Source organism: Lobosporangium transversale, assembly GCF_002105155.1.
Source record: "Lobosporangium transversale strain NRRL 3116 chromosome Unknown BCR41scaffold_8, whole genome shotgun sequence".
NCBI classification, from domain to species: Eukaryota; Fungi; Mortierellomycota; class Mortierellomycetes; order Mortierellales; family Mortierellaceae; genus Lobosporangium; species Lobosporangium transversale.
In genome coordinates, this window is record NW_019028986.1 from 903,777 (window position 1) to 922,500 (window position 18,724).

The window sequence follows — 18,724 nt, forward strand, 5'->3', positions numbered from 1 at the left end:
TTATCCTTCATTTTTGCTCTCTATCTCTTCTGAGCTATTCGCCGTCATCTATTAATCCTCCTTTGATCTCAACGCCTTCTTTGGAATCATCAGTAAAGGCAAGGCACCATGGCCTCCACCTCCGCTATATTATACACCCCCGATCCAGAAGGTAAACAGCCAACCCTACCTCACTCCCCCCTTCACATTCGCATCGCCTATTATCTGCGTTCTTCCACTGCTTCAAGAGAATAACACAAAAAGAACCATGTAAATGCTTCCAAAGTCTCCATAAGAGAAAAAATAAAACCTGCGACTCCCTAGGCACATCAAACGCTTTAAAGCATGATGTTTCATGCTTTACCTTCAACTGCAAACGTGCATATTATCCTTGAAAAGGGTGGAAACCTTCTGAGGCATAACCATTTCTCATTTCACTCCCAGTCCTAATTCACAGTTAGCATGTATGCCCGCCAGGCACGTTACTATTTTTTATTTTTTTATTTTTTACCGTTTGTTGCAGGGGACAAACAAGGAAATAAATCTGCATGCATCCAATATGCCTCCGAACCACTGAGTGGTTCTGATGCTAATAGTCCATCCAGCCATCTATCATAAAAATGAAAAATTGTATTCTCTATGCTTGCTTTACAAACAATCCATTTTTTTTTTTTTTTTTTTTTTTTTTTGCTTGTATTCTAATGAAATCTTATTAGAATCGATCTCATTATTCATTTCGTTATCATGTATCTCATCCATGTCAGTGCTATTTGGACGCAAGACTGCAGGGACCAAAGTCAGCACGATCAACTATACTCGAGGTTTGGTAGTGGCTCTGTATATTGTCCCATGGACCTTCTCGTTGGTTGCAGCTATGCTGGTCCAAACCAATAACTTTAATATCGTCTCATGTGTCATCTCTATATACTCTTGCATTATCCTATACGCCCTCAGCAAAATCTTCATTTATCTTTTCCTAATGGAGAAGATCTATGTTGTGACAGCTGTAGGAGTTACTCGATTCAACTTTATGGTAAGAAAAAAAAAAAAAAAAGTTGCGCACTGTCAAACTATAGTTTTAGTGAAATAAACCTTTTTTTTTTTTTTTTTCCCTTTCCAACAGCTTTACCGCATCAACTTAGCCCTGCTTCTTCCATATGTTGGGATTTTTGCCCTCATGATTGTCTTCCGTGTTTCTGAGGTTAAAGAAAACGGCCATTGCATGATAGGGCTTTTGCCGCCTGCTTCTGTGACCCTGATTCTCTACGACATCTTCATTTCCAGTTGGTTGACAATGTTGTTCATCCGTCCTCTCATGTCATCAACGTCATTGCTTCAGGGGCCCTCTAAGGGCAGGCTTCGTGACGTTGCGCGTCGTACATTGGTGGGATCTCTGATTTCACTCGTGCTCAGTACTGCAAACGTATTCACGCTCGTACTCTTCAAGGGTCAAGAACGTGGTCTCATCTGTTTAGCCTCCTGCACTGTCGATGTGACGCTCAACGCCATGAGTGTTCACTGGGTGACCTCTCGTGGGACTGGACGATTGACCTCAAGTAACAATCATAATATTGAACGATCCTCCGCTGACAGGCGTCATCACCTAAGCACCCAAACAAATTCAGAAAAACAGGTCGCTCCCCTCGAGTCCCATGCTTCGGTCACAGTCGAGAGATATGTAGAGCAATACCACCAACAGACAAGTATCGGAAGCAGCAGCTCCCCATCCTACTAAGTTACTAGAATTTTTTTATTTTATTTTATTTTATTTTTTTCATGTATCAACAAAAGACTGTAAAGAAGGTGATTAGAGAAAATATAGAAGCCCCTTTTTCCTCATGTCACTCTTTTTTTCAGTCAATATAGCTATAATTGCTCATACATCTATATAACACTCCACCTACATCCAACTGCTTCTACATAATATATCATTATAGTCATTGATGTACGTTAACGTTGAATGACTACCTGGGTCAAAACATTTTGAACATGAAAGAAGTACAAACTATAAAGGCAAGATACAAAAGGGAACCCTACTCGCCGGGAGTACAATAGTTTCAAGTATGAATTGGATATAACTTCTTTAAAAGATCAAGTTTCCTATTAACACATCATACCAATTTTCATTGAAATAAAGACTATTGACAGATGGGCGTGGGCACCAAGCTCTCTATATCGTTATAGGAAGAATAAAGCCTAAAAAGCCATAAGTGATAAGGATAACAGCTATACGTAGAGCCGTGGTTTGCACATCTTTATCATCAACAGCGTTTCCCCCATATAAGAAAAAACATATAAAAGTTGATTCCGAGGCACTTGCAATAAGCGCACGATTACAATCATCAAAAATTATTCTATAAAGGCTTTATATTCGGCCTGGGCAGTCATAGAGATAGCGTAAATGACCCTTGGTTATTAGAACTAAAACTGTACTCATACAAGTCCCAGTGTAGGAGATACAATGCTTGGTAGCCCATTGCCGCATTGCTGATTAGGATTGAATCTCGACAAAATGTTGCGATACGAGATCCTGTAGGCAATGTAGTTTCTTACCCTTGAAGGAGCTAAGCTGATCGTGAAGCCTTATACCTCTGTTAATATCAGGGGACAATCTTGCAAGGTTGTTGGCGAACTGACAAGCGGTTGGGCGGAAAATCTGACCCTTTGTTTTTAGCATTGACTTCTTTCTGTTCCGACGATGTGGCTCTTAAAGCATCCCCAAACAATGCCCCTGAACATGCTTACTAGGCCATTGATACAAACAAGTATGATGATAACACTATTACAGGTGATGAATTTGGATGTAGGTGTTTTAGTTATTGATGATAAAATTGAAAAAGAATGGGATTAAAAGCTTATCAATAGCAGGGCAGGTTTATATGTCTATCACGTGGCAGCTATCACACCATATATAAGACTTTGTATTTATGTAGTTATTCTCAAACTTCTCTTTACTCTTCAAGACTCAAGACGCTAAAAGATATTAGAAGAGTAAAATGGTATACTTAACTATTGTCAGTATTAAATTTTAAGTATTGTTTTATGGACAACACAGATTACCTACAACTTCCATTACCTTGTTGCTCAGGTGTCACCAAGAGAACGACAAACGGTCATTGATGGGTTCTTCAGCCCTATTTCCGCAAAAAATGGGATGCAGCTACAACACATTAACGAATCAAAGGTTCGTAAAGCCATAAAGTACTCTCCACTGAAAGATCGCTATCAGTCAACTTCCTCAGACGATAACACTATATTTTTTCTGACATAGAAGAGCCACTATTTCTGTGGAGTTAATGGAAATGATGCGGTTTTGGTCGACAACACTGGGCATGAAACTACTGACTTGATGCAAATCGATGAGCTTATTCAGGCAGTGCCAACGCATCCAATATCTACCACTAACATATGCTTCGGAGAGCAAGGTAAATGGCTAACGGCAGTATGGCGTCGTAGCCACGATAGCTTAATCTAATGTCTACATTTAACTGTACTTTGCGACTCTACTATGAAAGGTTTACCAAATTTGCGTGTCGTTCCGGATACTCGAAGCACTCGAAATACGACTATTCAAGCTAAAAACTCGAAAAAAGCCAACAAAGTACTATATGCAAAAGATCCTTCTACTGTCTATGCTGGAGGCGTAAGGTTGCAGTCCATTAAGCTGGCGCGATCGATCCATGATGTCCTGGGAGACCTGAACAACAGTCCAGATTCAGTTTATCGTCAAGAAGGAGCAACCGTGGCGCTTGTGGAGCTTATCGGTAAGCTCTTGCCAAGAAACAGGCTTTTGGTTTTCATTCGATGTATTTTCTCATGCGTGGCTATTTTTATAGGAACGTTGTGTTCGCCTATGATCTATCGAAGCTATTGTTGGGAGTTTACCGTGCGCGATCCTACGACGGTGGACTTCGCACGCAGATACTCTGTGGCAAAATCCTCTAGTCTCGATGATTCGAATAAATATTTGGCTGGAGCGAGCACGCTTTTGTGTTGCATGTATGACATCGATGGCTCTGTTGACCAAGATTCATTAGAAAGAGATGAAATCGTCCGAATTATGGGTATCATAAAATATGAGCCTATTTCACAAATGCAGTGCGTGGCTATTCGAAGGTAAAACGAGAAAAAAGTATCTATTTACTGCCTCAGAATTGAAAACATTAAGCCATTAAGCTCACTTTTTTATTATGTTAAGCGCTTCTGTGGATGAAATTAGGATGACAATTCAAGGCATTTATCGCGGCTATAACGGATCACCTGTAATGCGACATCAATGAAAGGCTTCTAGATTTGGCGCAACCGTACACAGTTATCTAGCACATTATTTTTTCATCTTTATTGTCTCTGCAAGCTTTAAATATAACAACTATACTCTCTGAATATTTGTTACTGCAAACTTGTTACAATGTTATTGCAAACTTGTTACAATTGAGCGGCAGAGGTCTGTTGTCTCATATGGAAATCCATGAGAAGTTCTCCAGCAATGACCTTACGAGCTCCAGTGGCTTCAGCGGAAAGGCTCAGCTGCTCGTCAGTCCAGATAGGAGTTGGCTCAACCGCACCTTCAACAACACCAGCACGACCACCAGTCGCCTTCCACTCTGAAGTGCGCTTCAGGCCATTTCGCTGCCAGACACTCTCCAAAGAGCGAACCAAGTGGTCCATCATCTCCTCAGTATGGCCAGGAGTAGGAGTGATGCGGAGGCGCTCTTCACCACGAGGGACAGTGGGGTAATTGATGCTCTGAACATAGATTCCGTGCGAGCGGAGAAGCTCATCTGAGGCAGCCTTGCAGACCTCTGCATTTCCAACCAAAACAGGAACAATGTGGGAGGGGTTAGGAACGACAGGGATATCCAGAGCAGCCAACTGTGCCTTCAATGTGCGGGTGTTAGTCTGCTGTCCAATGCGTTCACTCAGAGAGTTGCGAAGGTAACGAATAGAGGCAGAAGCACCTGCTACAATAGCAGGTGGCAATGAGGTGGTGAAGATGAATCCAGGAGCATAGGAGCGAATCATATCGACCATAGCAGCAGAGCCTGCGATGTAGCCTCCAACGACACCATAGGCCTTTCCAAGGGTGCCCGAGATAATATCAACCTGATCCATAACGGTCTTAACAGGGCTGTCTTGTGGGCGATGGAAATTTTCAGCAAAGTCAAGATGCTCAGCAACTCCAGCACCATGAGGACCATACATGCCAACGGCGTGGACTTCATCTAAGAAAGTGATGGCTCCATACTTTTTGGCCAAACGACAGATCTCATCCACCTTGCCAATAGTACCAGACATTGAATACACGGTCTCGAACGCAATGATCTTAGGGATGGAAGGATCGAGGCTTTGGAGGAGTTCTTCAAGGTGGGCCGTGTCGTTGTGACGGAAGATCATCTTCTTGGCGCCAGAATGTTTGATACCTTGGATCATGGATGCATGGTTCATTGCATCCGAGAGGATAACACAGTTGGGAAGCTTTTGAGCCAAAGTGCTGAGAGTAGCATCGTTAGCCACATAGCAAGAAGAAAAGACAAGAGCAGCGGGCTTGTGGTGCAACATGGCCAATTCTTGCTCGAGCTCTAGGTGCAAGGCACCGTTACCAGCGATGTTACGGGTGCCACCAGCGCCAGCACCATACTTGCTCAGAGTGGCCTTCATGGTCTCGACGACGACGGGATGCTTGGACATGCCCAAGTAGTCATTTGAGCACCAGACGGTGACTTCATCCTCGAGCTTGGCAGTATGCGCACGTGGGAACTGTTGGGCCAAACGATTGATGTTGTTAAAGAAGCGGTAGGACTTGTCCTGGTGCTTCTTTTGTAATTCAGCTTCATACACAGCCTCGTAATCGAAGGGTTGGCCTGCAGTAGGGGCAGTATGCGAGACAGGAGTCGCAGTCGTGGTTGCTGGTTTGAATGGGCAGGCTAGGAAAGAATATAAAAATTCAAGCACGAGTTTGTAAGTTTATGCGCATTGAGGATCTAGATCAGAGTGAAAAAAGGCATTCAAAAAAAAGTTGAAATGAGTGTACCTGCACCAGGGGCGGGATTAGCCTTGTGAAGCTCATGCTGAACGGAAGCCTTAATGTCATTGGTAGAGACAGGAGTTGCATATCCGAGAACGTGGCTCTTTTCGGGCTTTAGCTTTGTAGCCGAGACACTGAAGAATCGAGCTCCGGCCGAAGCGGGGCAAGAGCTTGTCATCATGGCCGATCTGGCTTGAATGGTCATGGCCTTGCCCATGACAGGGCACTGCTGGGCCATGTGGACAAGTCCGTTAGAGGCCATGGCAGTCTTTGCAGGACGCTGAGAAAGCGTGCGGAGGGCAGAAGGAGTGGAATTGCGAAGGAAGGGGCAGGCCTTTGCAGCGAGTTCCATGGTGACGATTCAAGTGATTCAAAGATTAGATGGAAAATTTGGGAATAGAATGAATCCAAGCAAGAAGAGAAAGGATAGAAAAGGCACACAGAGCAGGGACTGAACTTGTGTGTGTGCGAATGCTAAAAGAAAGGGTGAGAGAGAAGGAAAGGAGGAAGCGAGAACGGAGGGAAAAAAAAGAAGTGGTGAAGAGAGAAGACGAGGAGGCCCTTTTTAGAGTGATTGCGGAGGGTAATTGGGTGTGTAGTTTATATATTTGTCAATTGATGCTCTGCTCACTTCAAGAAATAGCAGTCTAAGATCAAGTAAGGTGGCTGTCCTGCCTGCACCTCTGTGTCGCTTCTATCACCAGAGCCCCTTTTGACGTTGCATGCTCATTTTCCTCCTCCATGCATGTTGATAGACTATATAATACATTCATGTACTTCATTTATCTTTTACATCTTGATCACAAACTTTATTGTGTTAATGGCTCATGTCAACCCCAGCCACATCGACAGACAAAACGGTAAAAATTACTGTCTAGTTTCAAATCAGCAGTATGCTGATGCTATTCTTTTTTTTTAAGTATGACTAACGCATTTTTCGACATGTCGATTGCTGCGCTAGTTATTCTATCGAAGCACAAATAATTGTTAGGCGGAGTCTGTTTCTTTCTACTCTTCTGTTTTCTCTTTTCATACTCAGCACTAACGCATGGCGAAACCATCCACAAGTAAAAGCGAACATTCTGCAAAGAGTGCAGCCGATTGTATCGACTGGTGTAGACGCGCACGCGGCGCAGACTAACCTTTGGTGTATGTTTTTAAACTATTGAAAACACGTTCCATGTCTAGTATTTTCAGCATGCATCGGAGCATGAACACCAATTAATCCTGTGGCGCATACATCCATCATGCATGATCGGAGCAGCCATTGGAAAATGTAAAGTAGAAATATACTTTACTGTTGCATGGGCGCTGCTCATTCTTACATTCTTACTTCCTACTCTCGCTCTCTCATTTGTCCTTCTATTTCCCAAGCCTTATCGGAATATGTATGCTCAACTTCAGCCCTTGCTGTGTTTAATCGCTCGGTAATAACCAATTTGTACCGCATCTTGTCTACTCTAACCCCATGAATTTCATCTGATAACAACACGTTTCCACCACTACCTATTAAAAATATTAGAAAAACCAGTCTGGATCATTTCATCACTCACAGTTGCTGTTGTACCCCCGCCTTCTCGTGGTATACATTAACAGATCCATCTCTCTTTCCTTCTATTCATTCCTAATCTGCAGTGTAATGTTGTACACGGAATATTGCAAAACAAACGATGAACAAATATACTGATGAGATGACATGATAGATTAAATCAGAGTCAAAAAAAAAAAAAAAAAAAAAAAAGAAGAGCATTCATGAGCTCCACCGCAATTATTCTGTACCTCTTGTGTACTTTGTGCACGCTTAAAGAAGAAAAGGAAGGGTAGATAGATATTGCTTCGGACATTTGCTTCCTGCAATGGCAAATTCATCAGTGTTGGTTGTTACTGTTATCAATGCTAGTCATAAACGTTATCACTCATTATGAAATGTCGCAGTAACATGATATTCTTGGCTTGATTGGCGAGGTAAGGATAGACAACAAAAGATGGTGGGAATCCTGCCTCTTATGGGAGGCAATTTGCCCTATTAGTCTATTTGCCACTGTTCTTTTTAAATGTCAGCAAATTTTCCTTATATTTAAGCGCAACAAGAGTTGCACTTATTCTATACTGCTATGAATATATCCAATGATAAATCCATACTCATGAAGGCTGTACCCTATCCAAACTGATGTACAGTATTTAGTCATCACATGATGGCTTGGCTTCCTATGTTTCATATTCCTCAAAAGATGCGTTGTTTCAATGTTGTTTGATCAGTTCACGAGGCCGCTAACTCTGAGACGCTAGCATCAGTTTTAGTGCCGAAGTGAACATTTTGTTTTGTCTCTTTTTCTGCAACAAGACATCACCAAACAAAATGCTGTTCCCAACACATAAGCTTCCTTGTATTCAAAAACAAACAGAAGGCCCTTGTCTTCCAAATCTGGAGCCTTTCTCTCAATCACACTTGTATCAACACACGAACTATTTACTTACAACTCTACGCGATCTGAGTCTAGAGACAAGCGTGGAAGGGGTTTTGAGCAATAGAAAGCGGTTTCTAGAAATGTACAGTAATGTACGAGCGAATGCGTCACATCTATCAAGCGAGGACGACAATTCACTGTTGCGAGCGTCTCACGCTTTAAATTTGGAGCACCGGAAACAATGTCTAAAGAAGATGGTCGCTTTTAAAAGAACGCCTTGCCTTGAAGTTCAACAAATACAAGCAGTAAAGATGGCCCAAGACAATAAAGATTCAAAAGGCTTCCAGACCCGGCGAGAGCTCAAACAACATTACAACACTGTGCTCAAGAACTGGATCGATCAGCATAGCTCTCATCCTTTTCCGAATAAGAAAGAGAAAGCCGAACTTTGTTCACAGGCATCCATCACAGAGAGGCAGCTAAACAATTGGTTTACGAACTATCGTCGTCGACATCTTCAACCATAACAAGTAGCTACTCCTTCAGTTCAAATTACAAATAAATATATACACAGTAGTTTAGTGACAACCAATATGATGCGTTAAATCAGGAGACCATGTTTTAAATTTGTGGGATATCTTTTTTTACTGAATAATAGACTCATCCTAGTATTATCAACTCTTGAGAAGTTAGGACCTACTTTCGACAGTGAATGGGACTGGCTCGTAGCCTAGTTGGAGTACTAGAAGAATCTACATGCTTTTTTTGTTGACATAATTTTACCACGGATATTGCGTGCGTCACGGGCGATTTGAACCTCTGTCAGCGGCGTCCGACCGATTTTTTGCTATCGTGGTCATTGTTGGAGGGAGAGGTAAAGGCGGCAACTCTACGCTTTGAAGGCGATTGTAATAATCTCGATCAGACGGCTGAGGAGTCGCCACAGGGAACTTGTGGAGCTGAACTTGATCATCATCTTGCTCATGAGCAGTGGTGGTAGCAGCAGTTGTAGCGGTTGTGGCTTTTGAGATTATAGAGGAAGATGAATGGCCATGATCATGACTAGTGATCGTGTTTTTCTGAGAAGGATCACGATAGCTCACTTCTGGATCGAGTGAATAACCTTGGTTGGGATCGTGGTTGTTGTTGTTGTTGTTGTTGTTATCGTTAATGGGGTTACGGCTATAATAATGACTAGATGGATCAATAGCACCACGAAGGTATCCTCCTCCAGCACCTGCTGTCGATATCATTCCATCATCTCTGCCATGGCCGCTATCACCAGCTGAGGCTCCATAATCATAGTTATAATTATAATCAAATTCCTGTCCGCGTCCGTCCGCAGGCAAAGATCTTCCTTCGTCATAATCATGTCGATAATATTGTTGGTCTGAGGAGGATATGGGGATGATGGGACGAGGAAGATCGTGATGACGAGGATGAGGAAATGTCCCCATGGCCGTTGCGGCCATTATAGTCCCATCACCCACTTCTGTCATCGATGGGCCATTCATGTACTCTTCATGTCCTAATGGTAGTGGTAATGGTGGTAGTGCAGCAGGAGCAACGACGGTTGCAGCATTATAGGGATAATTATTGACCATGTTTGGATGAAGCGGATCAAATTCCAAGCTTGGTCTTGAAGCGTTTGGATAATAATAACCAGAACCACGACCACCTCCACTACCATTCGCACTTGCTGTTATACCAGAACGTGAACCACGACCCATGGTGGAAGATGATCCAACAGCAGCAGCAGCACCACCACCACCACCACCACCACCACTACCACTACCTGAGCTACCGCCACTACCGCTGGCAGCAGCAACAGCAGCAGCATAATTTGATCTCTCCTTTGTCAACCACTGTCTTTCTAATGAAAGTTGTTTCCGTTTCCGAGCCACGTTCAAACCATAGATGATGAGGGCCACAATGATCAAACCAGCAAAGGTGCCCAAGATGGCTGCCATGATATTGACACCGGAAGGTGTATTGGTTGTATGTGTTCCATCTTGATCGGGAGAAGGTCCTGTGGGGACCGATGGATCTGTCGATGCTGTCAAAGATGAAGAAGGTCTTGAAGCGGTCGATGTAGAGACACTTGTCAAAGTAAGGATACCGGTTGTTGTTGTTGACATGGATGGCTTTGTTGTGATCGTAATAGAGGTTATTGGGATAGTGGTTGTAGCAGTAGGGATGATGGTGGTCGAAGGAATGGTGATAGTTAAATCTCCACATTCGGCCGAGAAGCTCAAGAGATGAGTTAAATGAAGGATATCCCAGACCACACCCGAGTATTCCACTCGGATCTGACGACCTGAACAACCATTCAAGATCGAAGGAGGGATGGTCCAAGGTTGACCATTGGTGATGGAGGGAACCTCCAAAAGGGCCTGTTTCGAGTTGCTGGAACAGTAGAGGGTTGCACTTGCAGAATATACATCCTTGGCTTTTGGCCAGATCCCATTATCGGACCATTGGAAAGTTAGGGAATCTCCAGGCTGATAGATCCCACCTGTGGGCGATTGACAGTTGATGGATGCATGAACGATGGGAAAGGAGAAGAGAGTGAAAAGTATGGGAATTAAAGTGAGGCGCGAGAAAGAAGACATTCCTGGGAGTCGCCGCGTTCTTGAAGAAAAGAATCTGCTACTGTTGCTGTTGCTGCTGCTGCTGCTGGCACTATTACTATTACTATTACTATTACTATTACTATTACTATTACTATCGATATTACTAATGTTCTGATTGGTGTTATTATTGCTGTTACAATTGATGCTGCTATTACTCGTGTTTTTTCTACTGTTGTACTTGTTGTTGTTGTTTTTGTTGCTCGTGTAAGTGTCGTCCCTGATATTGACAGCACTCATTTTAGTATTATTATTATTATTATTGTTGTTGTTGTTTTGTTGTTATCGCCTTGGTGAGAAAGAATTGGTGGATTAGAAAAACATTAAGAATATACTAGTGGTAAAAGAGAAAGGGAAAAGGAAGACTAAAATTCTATTATGAAGAAGATAGAGATAAAGAAAGAGATAAAGAGAGAGGAAAGAAAGGTAGTAAGTTGAGCGAAAGCGTAAAAAGAAAGAAAGAAAGAAAGAAAGAAAGAAAGAAAGAAAGAGAGGAAAAAGGAAAGAGCCCTGAAGTGTTTTCATGCATCTCAAGAGAAATAAGATGATGAGAAAAAAAAAAAACAATGCACAATGCACAATGCACTTCAAAACAGCGGACATTTTTTTTTTTTTTTTTTTTTTTTTTAATTCAATTTCAAGTGAGCATTACCATAAAACTTTCTTTCAGTCAAGGGTAAAAAAAAATAAAAGAAACAAGATCGCGTGGGTAGAGGAGGGGAGGGAGGAAAGGTCAGGACAAATTATGAGATATTTCATTTCACATCATTATCAACCTTTAATATTGGCAGCCCATTCACAGTGTATGGATAGAATTTGGCATTGTCATCATCATTGTCATTACTTTTTTTTTTTTTTTTTTTTTTTTACTTTTTTTACTTTTGTTTTACTTCATTTTACTTTACCCCTGTCCCTGGTTTGAAAAAAAAAAATCTAAATGCGCCAAAATCTCGCTTATATTTTTTTCATCATTTGCGTTGTCTGTGTGTTTTTACCAATCATTTTCATGAGATTGAAAAAGTGGGGACGTGGATTAGCTAAAAGGGACATTTATCATCTGCTAATGGCATTGATTATATAGTACAGTCCATGTTGTGAGCATTATTTGTCCTTAGCTCTCTTTCACAAAGAAACCTTGTTTTGCGCCAAATACTCTTTCAGTAATAGTTGTAATAGTTGGATATGGATATGTAAACAAATGACAATAAGGGCCTGAGGTTTTCTTTTCTTTTCTTTTCTTTTTTTTTTTTTCCTTTTCCTTTTTCTTTTTTTCTTTTTTGGGTTGAAGGATTCTTTTTCACATTTTCACACAAACTCACTCATGATCCATAGTCAATCCTTTGTGTCTATTTTATTTTATTTTATTTTAATTAATTAGTTTTAAATTAAAAGATGATTCACATCAATATTCTGTCCTACATGAGTGTAATCTCTACTTTTTCTTTGCCTGTTGGACTGATGGGGACTTTGATACTATCATCTTGTGCTTCTTCTTTTGCTTCTTTCCGTTCCATTCCCTGCATCACCATCGATTGTGGAGCACGTTTGGGCGATGATGTGATTGATGAGTTTGTTGGTAAAGAGGTTAGAATTGAGGTTGTAGGGACAGCGGTTTCACTACTCGTGACTTCCGATGTTCCTGATGCCCCTGACGCTTCTGATGCTCCTGATAGTCCAGGTACTCCAGGTGGCGTCGCAGATACCTCAGCAGATGTACCAGACATTCTTGAAGAAACAGGTGGCCCTGAAAGAGGAGGAGGAGGAGGAAAGTATCCAGACAGATGTGCTTGATGTTGCTGCAAGTTATAGTGCTGTGTACCGTTGCCAGAGTTATTGTTCATATTATAAAACGATGGGCTACTTTGGTTCATAAACGTTGCAGCACCAGCTCCGAATCCTCCTATGCCACTCGCATAATATGGGTTGTAGTAGTTTTCTTCCTCATTATTGTATCCATCGTATCCTTGTCGTTGCTGCTGTTGTTGTTGAGGAGGAGGATGATAATTATGCTGAAGTAGTTCCTGTTGTTGTTGGTGATGAATACCATAGTGACCATAGTCACCATCATCAGGATAGTAAGAGCCCCCTCGACTAGGTTGAGGAAGCATTGGTTGAGATTCAAAGCCCAAGGTCGAAGACATCCTTCCTGCTCCTATGCCTACCCCTGTTCCTGCTCCTGCTCCGGCAATTGAGCTCATTCCAATACCGTCGTGTCCTGATCCAGTATCACCCATGCCAATACCGGGTGAACGCGGCCCGTCGTCCATGGATGAGACTTTGGAAAATTGGTTAGAGTTGCCTGAAGTCCAAGGTTTGAGCGCATCATCCAGACTACGTTGGCGTCGATGTCTACGTATACAGACGATCAATCCTACCACGGACAAGGTTAAAATAATTGTTACCACCTATTTCAATTCCAAGCAAACCATGGAAATAAAGGAGCGTTAGTTAATTGTCTATCACTCAATTTGTCTCCAAAAACGTCCATATAAATGTTCATCTGGGGGGAGTGGCTCAATTGCTCAAGTGCTCAAAATGCACGTACCACCGCAATGATTACGATGACTGTCATCGAAAGGCCACTTCCTCCTCCTCCTGCAGAAGTATTGGGAGATTCAGTTGAGGTAGAAGCGGCTGAGGATGTGGTGGCGGTGGAAGACATGGTCGTGGTCGTTGTTAGCGTGCCATTGGGGGCCGGTAAAATCGTAATGGTACCACATCGAACAGGACCCCAGGGGAGTTTAACAATGCTCAGGACTCCATAAGCTTCACCCGAATACTCCATATGGAAGGCATTCTGTGGGCATGTGCCCATCTCCCCACCGACGGTTGTAGCATTGCCTACACTAGGTACTGTCCAGTTATAGGGGCCTATTAGATTCGGGATCGAAACCTCTGCGATCTTGAGATTGTTTCCATTACAATAGAGAGTGCCATTAATGGCTGTGATATCGGACACAGCAGGCTTTGTTCCATCTGAGCCCCAATCCAGGATAATGTAATCTCCAGCTTTGTAGGATGATCCGGCAGGGAGTGCACAGGTTATGCTTGCATGAACAGTTGAGAGAATACTTGATACAAAAAGAAACAGGAGAGTGAGGATTGAAACGGAAGGGGGTGGTTTTGATATTGATGAATATTTGCTATTGAGGCAATGGTTGTAATGATGAAAACAATAATAACTTTGTGCATATCGTTTCAGTTTGAGTAAAGTGTAGCTTTGCTGTTGAGATGTTGATGACGATGATTGATGTTGTATCGTTTGACGAGACCATGGTCTCCGCGATAGAAGCTGTGGGTACATGGAACGGTGTGGATATAAATGAGAAAAAAAAAGAGGTAAAGATGAGATGTGGGTGTACAATTTACTCAGGGCTGATTAATTGATATGCGAACAGGTGACGGGAAAAAAAAGGGGAGGGGAAAAGCGATAACGACCAAAAATGGGTGAAAGAGAGAGAGAGAAAAAAAAAAAAAAAAAAAAAAAAAAAAAAAGACCCAATACGTGTATGTGTGGAGGTGTGGCGAGCCAAGTCGTGAGAAAAAAAAAAAAAAAAAAAAAAAAAAGAAAGAAAGAAAGGCAAATGGTTAATGGGAATGAGTAAATGAGATTTGATTCCAATGTGGTTTGATTTAAAAAGAAAAAAGAAAAAAGAAAAAAAAAAAAAGAGGCGTGTGCTGGGTATAAATCTTTGGATTTGGGTTGTCGAGTATGAGAGTTGTTGTCAACTTGAGCAAGATGGAAGGATTGCTTGTTCCGTGGACAAAGGATTAAAGAGAAGCCAGAGAGGCAAAGGGTAGAAGCGAAAGAAGAGATATACAGATATGTGTATGTAGAAAGAACAAAAGAGCGAAAGAGAGAAGGAACGTTGGCTGAAAGTGATCAAGCTTTAAGAGTTTTGGTTTCAGCACTCGTGGCTCAGGGGTAGAATTACACAGACATAGTCTTATGATGAACGGCTTGTCCTCATTGCCAAGCCATCGATCAGGAAATATGTGCGATTTTGGACTTTGCATCGCATCAGCCCGTCGTCTTTACTGGGATTAAAATTATAAATAAAATAAAAAATACGTCCAACACAAGCCACTTTGGAGTCGTGGGATAAGTTTAATTTTCTTAATTTTAATTTTAATTTTTTTTTTTTTTGGTTTCCTCAATCAAACAAGCTTGCTGAGGATCTTGAACACATCTGTCAGACTGACTACTCCAACGGCAAATCCCATATCATTGACCACCCATAGACGATGCACTTTGGTCGCTTGCAGTTTCGACAGCGCATATCCAAATGTTGATTTCTCATTCACGTCTATGACTGGGTAAAGATCTTCACCTGTCTCCACTCCATGTGATCTTCGAACTTTGGATACAAACTGAAAACAACTAAGCCAGAGCCATGACGTCCTCAACTCCTTCATTATGAGCTGTTAAAGTGATGCAAAAAGGGATCAAACAAACAAAAAAAAGTTTTCATGTATTAATAACAAAGAATATGAAAAGAAGAAGACACAGGGAATGTATATGTCAATCAAATCTTTTTGACTACTATAGGTCACTGTAGAACTCCTCGTCTTTACCTGAATGTCTGTCATACTGATGTTCCCAAGAAGGATGCCTTGTTCATCCAATACAGCAAGTGAAGATACATTATGCTTGCCTAAATTGAAGCAATAAAGTCACGAAGCATCAAATAGATTAGAAACACTTTTAAATCAACAAGTTCAATCTAGTTCAGTCCAGTCCAGTCCAGTCCAGAAATTAAGAAATGAATAATGAATCTAAACTTTACTCATGATTATTAGCGCCTCTATCACCTGGACGTCTCCATTAACAGAGAGAACCTTGCTATTAGAGAGACCAACTTGATGCAACTAGATTTGTATGACAGTATTCATCATCCTGTTACAACGATGTCGAATAGCACTTTTTTTTTTTTTTTTTTTTTTTTTTCTTTAAACATGACTTGCTACACTTTTTGGTCATACAGGCCTTGCACTTACAGTTTGGTGCATTATATGTTGCAGTTGAGGGAATTCACTCAACTATGGATCATAATCAAGGAGGGAAAAAAAAAAAAAAAAAAAAAAAAAAAAAAATTGGACACATTAGTTTCAATTAGAGCTCTATTGGAAACTATTAAAAAAGAGAGAAAAAGATAAAGAGAATCGCTTACATGACGCAGGAGATAATCCAATGTAGAAGACTGTGACAAAACTCCAATGAGACGGCCAGTAGAATCGATAACAGCAACTGGTATAGATGAATAACCCCGCGAAATACAAGAAAACAGAAAATGAAAATATATACTCTAGTTAACAAATTAATCACAAAACCTATAGTACGAATAAAAAAATAAAATTGAGGATTTTATCATTATATATACCTCGATGAATACCGGTAGCAAAGTCGCAGATGACTGCTCCGAGTCTTGTCTCAGCCAGGACTGTACAAAATGGATCCTTTCCAGAGAGGTCTAAAATAAAACAAAAGAAAAAAGGAAAAAAAAAAAAACATAGCACAGTCATATTAACATCATTCACAAGATGACAAGGTGATTAAGATGATAATGCATTATTTTTTTGCTTTTTTTTTGTTACCAGAGGCCAATTTTACTGGGACATTTTGGCTATGTCTGGTTTTTTGAATCAGATCACGCATGCTCAGGGTTTGTTCTTCAGTCGGGACTTCTGTCTTCTTGAGGGCGATGAGAATATAGGCCATCAGATCACTATAATCGAACATGCCTACATAGGTCTCCCGTTCCGAGTCATAAACTGGTGCTGAACTGATTCCATGTTTGAAGAGCACCTGATGATCGTTGTATCATAGTTGAGAAGAAGAAGAAGAAGAAGAAGAAGAAAAGTAAAAGAGGATGGCAGATGGTTTAATGAGACGAAGGTATATAAATGAATATAGCAAATAAGGGACCGCGTATAAAGGTCATTTAGACGTGATATCGATTCAAATATCCAAGTCATTACTTCGCATGCATCTTCAACCGATGTGTTGGCTTCACTATGAGGTAGAAGAGAGAGAGAGAGAGAGAGAGAGAGAGAGAGAGAGAGAGAGAGAGAGAGAGAGAGAGAGAGAGAAAAGAAAGAGAATGTATCGATGAGCGATACGATGGAAACAATGTTAGTTTTAATAATATTCAGAGACAATTTAGGCCATTGGGCAACATTTTAAGCGGGGGAGAGACTGATTCTTTCTATTTTACATAATAATAACATTCTGATTTTCGACAAGTTTACCGACTTGGATCATAGTCCAGTCATGATGCGAAGTGGTGAGACCTTCTCGATGAGGAAGGGTTTCTTCACTGGCCATATTGTGGTTTTATACGAGAGTAGAAGAAGAAAAGGGTGAGGGTAAAGAGTAAAAAGAGATAAGAGAAAGAAGAAGAAGAAGAAGAAGAAAAAGGATATGTTTGCGAGGAAGGAGAAAAGTGTGGGAAAGGAAACAAAAAAAAAAAAAAAAAGAAAAAGAAAAAGAAAAAGAAAAAGATGGGCTTGTTTCACTCATATCATGTCAACATCAACAACACCAATATCAATTGACCTTTTTCTCTTCCCTTCGTTGAACGGACAGACTAAAAATGGACAGTTGCACAAGGTATTAACAGGTTGGTTTGAGCATCTGTTTCAACACAAATTTTTTTGTGGACATGGATATCTCCTAGGTTGAGATGCAATAAATGCGATAAAAATATATACTTGACGTGATACATAGTCTCACGGCATATTCACGGAGGTAAGGATCGCTCTCGCCAACTGATCCGCTTTAAAGAAGAAGAAGAAGAAGAAGAAGAAGAAGAAGAAGAATAATAATAACAATAATAATAGTAATTGGCCTAGCTTATTCATCAAAAAATGCTGTGCTAGGTCAAGATTTCAAGACGATTGTTGCGATTAGCAGTCATTTACATGGGTTTTTACTATAGCTAAGATTTTTACCCTTTTTATTTAACGAAGATCCCTGGATCATAAAAAACACATCTTTCTTTCGTTCTCGTTACTTATTATGATCCTGGCATATTTCAACGATGGAGATACGCACATGTCCTTTACATCGTGCTTGCTCATTTGTACGACTTGTACGTACTACTCTCAACTTGTGGAACGTGGAAGCAACGAGCACAGGAGCTCACACGCCTGTTGCAAGTCAGGGTAAGAAGTATCTATCAAGGGTTCATTTGCTCTTGAGATGTGTTACCGACTATGTAGTGTTCTGGGGTGACGTTAAGAATTTCTATCGTATCTATTGCATTTCATTTAGTGAAACAAATAGAGATTTCACGCACAGATGTGTAATATGTATATCTGTATAAGCAAAGCTATCCAATGTAGTTTTATCGGTGATTTTGGTTTCCCAAATGGCCAAGAAAGAAGTAATGAAAAAAAAAAAAAAAAAAAAAAAAAAGAAAAAGAAAAGAAAAGAATAGAAAGGAGAATGAAGAAGAAGAAAAAAAAAAAAGAAAAAAAAAAAGAAAAAGAAAAAGAAAAAGAAAAAAAAGAAAGAAAGAAAGAAAGAGAGGATGTATTTTCTATCTGTTTGTGTGTGCACAGATGCTGGATATGTCGTCTGGAAGGGAGAGAAAGGAAGGGGGGGGGGAAAAGGGAGGAGAAGGGAGATTGGATTGGAGAGCAATACGGATGGTGTGAATGTGGAGGAGGCGCTTGGAATA

General features: G+C 41.0%; 8 protein-coding genes across 8 annotated transcripts; 4 read left to right on the plus strand and 4 right to left on the minus strand.

The window, feature by feature from the left end:
• Positions 1 to 108: 108 nt before the first annotated feature.
• Positions 109 to 1,714, plus strand: BCR41DRAFT_368817 (hypothetical protein; the record flags this gene model as incomplete). Its single annotated transcript, XM_022026415.1, has 4 exons — positions 109 to 151; positions 503 to 574; positions 696 to 1,012; positions 1,103 to 1,714. 4 exons carry the CDS (start codon positions 109 to 111, stop codon positions 1,712 to 1,714), a joined length of 1,044 nt encoding a protein of 347 aa, XP_021883992.1.
• A 1,261-nt stretch (positions 1,715 to 2,975) lies between these two features.
• Positions 2,976 to 4,410, plus strand: BCR41DRAFT_416284 (hypothetical protein; the record flags this gene model as incomplete). The annotated part of the gene is made up of 6 exons (XM_022029523.1): positions 2,976 to 2,978; positions 3,035 to 3,163; positions 3,251 to 3,404; positions 3,495 to 3,743; positions 3,816 to 4,095; positions 4,178 to 4,410. The coding sequence occupies 6 exons, from the start codon at positions 2,976 to 2,978 to the stop codon at positions 4,257 to 4,259; spliced, it is 897 nt and encodes a 298-aa protein (XP_021883993.1). The 3' UTR covers positions 4,260 to 4,410.
• On the minus strand, positions 4,156 to 6,555 carry BCR41DRAFT_348895 (5-aminolevulinate synthase). The gene is made up of 2 exons (XM_022023379.1): positions 6,011 to 6,555; positions 4,156 to 5,903 (listed from the first exon to the last, which is right to left on the minus strand). The coding sequence occupies exons 1-2, from the start codon at positions 6,354 to 6,356 to the stop codon at positions 4,405 to 4,407; spliced, it is 1,845 nt and encodes a 614-aa protein (XP_021883994.1). The 5' UTR covers positions 6,357 to 6,555; the 3' UTR covers positions 4,156 to 4,404.
• On the plus strand, positions 6,552 to 7,670 carry BCR41DRAFT_238984 (hypothetical protein). Its single transcript, XM_022020114.1, has 4 exons — positions 6,552 to 6,864; positions 6,966 to 7,071; positions 7,193 to 7,431; positions 7,527 to 7,670. The coding sequence occupies exons 1-4, from the start codon at positions 6,746 to 6,748 to the stop codon at positions 7,630 to 7,632; spliced, it is 570 nt and encodes a 189-aa protein (XP_021883995.1). The 5' UTR covers positions 6,552 to 6,745; the 3' UTR covers positions 7,633 to 7,670.
• Positions 7,671 to 8,154: 484 nt separating this feature from the next.
• On the plus strand, positions 8,155 to 9,001 carry BCR41DRAFT_348897 (hypothetical protein). The gene is made up of 2 exons (XM_022023380.1): positions 8,155 to 8,176; positions 8,294 to 9,001. Exon 2 carries the CDS (start codon positions 8,364 to 8,366, stop codon positions 8,937 to 8,939), a length of 576 nt encoding a protein of 191 aa, XP_021883996.1. The 5' UTR covers positions 8,155 to 8,176; positions 8,294 to 8,363; the 3' UTR covers positions 8,940 to 9,001.
• Positions 9,002 to 9,100: 99 nt separating this feature from the next.
• On the minus strand, positions 9,101 to 11,498 carry BCR41DRAFT_348898 (hypothetical protein). Its single transcript, XM_022023381.1, has one exon. The coding sequence runs from the start codon at positions 11,280 to 11,282 to the stop codon at positions 9,213 to 9,215; it is 2,070 nt and encodes a 689-aa protein (XP_021883997.1). The 5' UTR covers positions 11,283 to 11,498; the 3' UTR covers positions 9,101 to 9,212.
• An 888-nt stretch (positions 11,499 to 12,386) lies between these two features.
• On the minus strand, positions 12,387 to 14,502 carry BCR41DRAFT_384806 (hypothetical protein). Its single transcript, XM_022027611.1, has 2 exons — positions 13,588 to 14,502; positions 12,387 to 13,447 (listed from the first exon to the last, which is right to left on the minus strand). The coding sequence occupies exons 1-2, from the start codon at positions 14,344 to 14,346 to the stop codon at positions 12,458 to 12,460; spliced, it is 1,749 nt and encodes a 582-aa protein (XP_021883998.1). The 5' UTR covers positions 14,347 to 14,502; the 3' UTR covers positions 12,387 to 12,457.
• A 687-nt stretch (positions 14,503 to 15,189) lies between these two features.
• Positions 15,190 to 17,492, minus strand: BCR41DRAFT_420243 (hypothetical protein). Its single transcript, XM_022029872.1, has 9 exons — positions 17,258 to 17,492; positions 17,022 to 17,055; positions 16,638 to 16,848; positions 16,424 to 16,513; positions 16,214 to 16,290; positions 16,041 to 16,082; positions 15,830 to 15,911; positions 15,618 to 15,697; positions 15,190 to 15,464 (listed from the first exon to the last, which is right to left on the minus strand). Exons 1-9 carry the CDS (start codon positions 17,365 to 17,367, stop codon positions 15,201 to 15,203), a joined length of 990 nt encoding a protein of 329 aa, XP_021883999.1. The 5' UTR covers positions 17,368 to 17,492; the 3' UTR covers positions 15,190 to 15,200.
• Between the last annotated feature and the right edge of the window lie 1,232 nt (positions 17,493 to 18,724).

Excerpts from the sequence above, each read along its gene's own strand:
- BCR41DRAFT_348897 (XM_022023380.1), top strand. The coding sequence starts at position 8,364 with ATGCTGTTCCCAACACATAAGCTTCCTTGTATTCAAAAACAAACAGAA.
- BCR41DRAFT_348898 (XM_022023381.1), bottom strand. The coding sequence starts at position 11,282 with ATGAGTGCTGTCAATATCAGGGACGACACTTACACGAGCAACAAAAAC.
- BCR41DRAFT_420243 (XM_022029872.1), bottom strand. The coding sequence starts at position 17,367 with ATGGCCAGTGAAGAAACCCTTCCTCATCGAGAAGGTCTCACCACTTCG. Across the intron at positions 16,849-17,021 it reads CGGTTGAAGATGCATGCGAA|GTGCTCTTCAAACATGGAAT; the intron begins GTAATGACTTGG and ends AACGATCATCAG. Across the intron at positions 15,912-16,040 it reads AACATATAATGCACCAAACT|TTGCATCAAGTTGGTCTCTC; the intron begins GTAAGTGCAAGG and ends ATACAAATCTAG.
- BCR41DRAFT_348895 (XM_022023379.1), bottom strand. The coding sequence starts at position 6,356 with ATGGAACTCGCTGCAAAGGCCTGCCCCTTCCTTCGCAATTCCACTCCT. Across the intron at positions 5,904-6,010 it reads TAATCCCGCCCCTGGTGCAG|CCTGCCCATTCAAACCAGCA; the intron begins GTACACTCATTT and ends ATTCTTTCCTAG.
- BCR41DRAFT_238984 (XM_022020114.1), top strand. The coding sequence starts at position 6,746 with ATGCATGTTGATAGACTATATAATACATTCATGTACTTCATTTATCTT. Across the intron at positions 6,865-6,965 it reads CCACATCGACAGACAAAACG|TTATTCTATCGAAGCACAAA; the intron begins GTAAAAATTACT and ends TTGCTGCGCTAG. Across the intron at positions 7,432-7,526 it reads TTGCTGTGTTTAATCGCTCG|AAAAACCAGTCTGGATCATT; the intron begins GTAATAACCAAT and ends TAAAAATATTAG.
- BCR41DRAFT_384806 (XM_022027611.1), bottom strand. The coding sequence starts at position 14,346 with ATGTACCCACAGCTTCTATCGCGGAGACCATGGTCTCGTCAAACGATA. Across the intron at positions 13,448-13,587 it reads TCATCGTAATCATTGCGGTG|GTGGTAACAATTATTTTAAC; the intron begins GTACGTGCATTT and ends GAATTGAAATAG.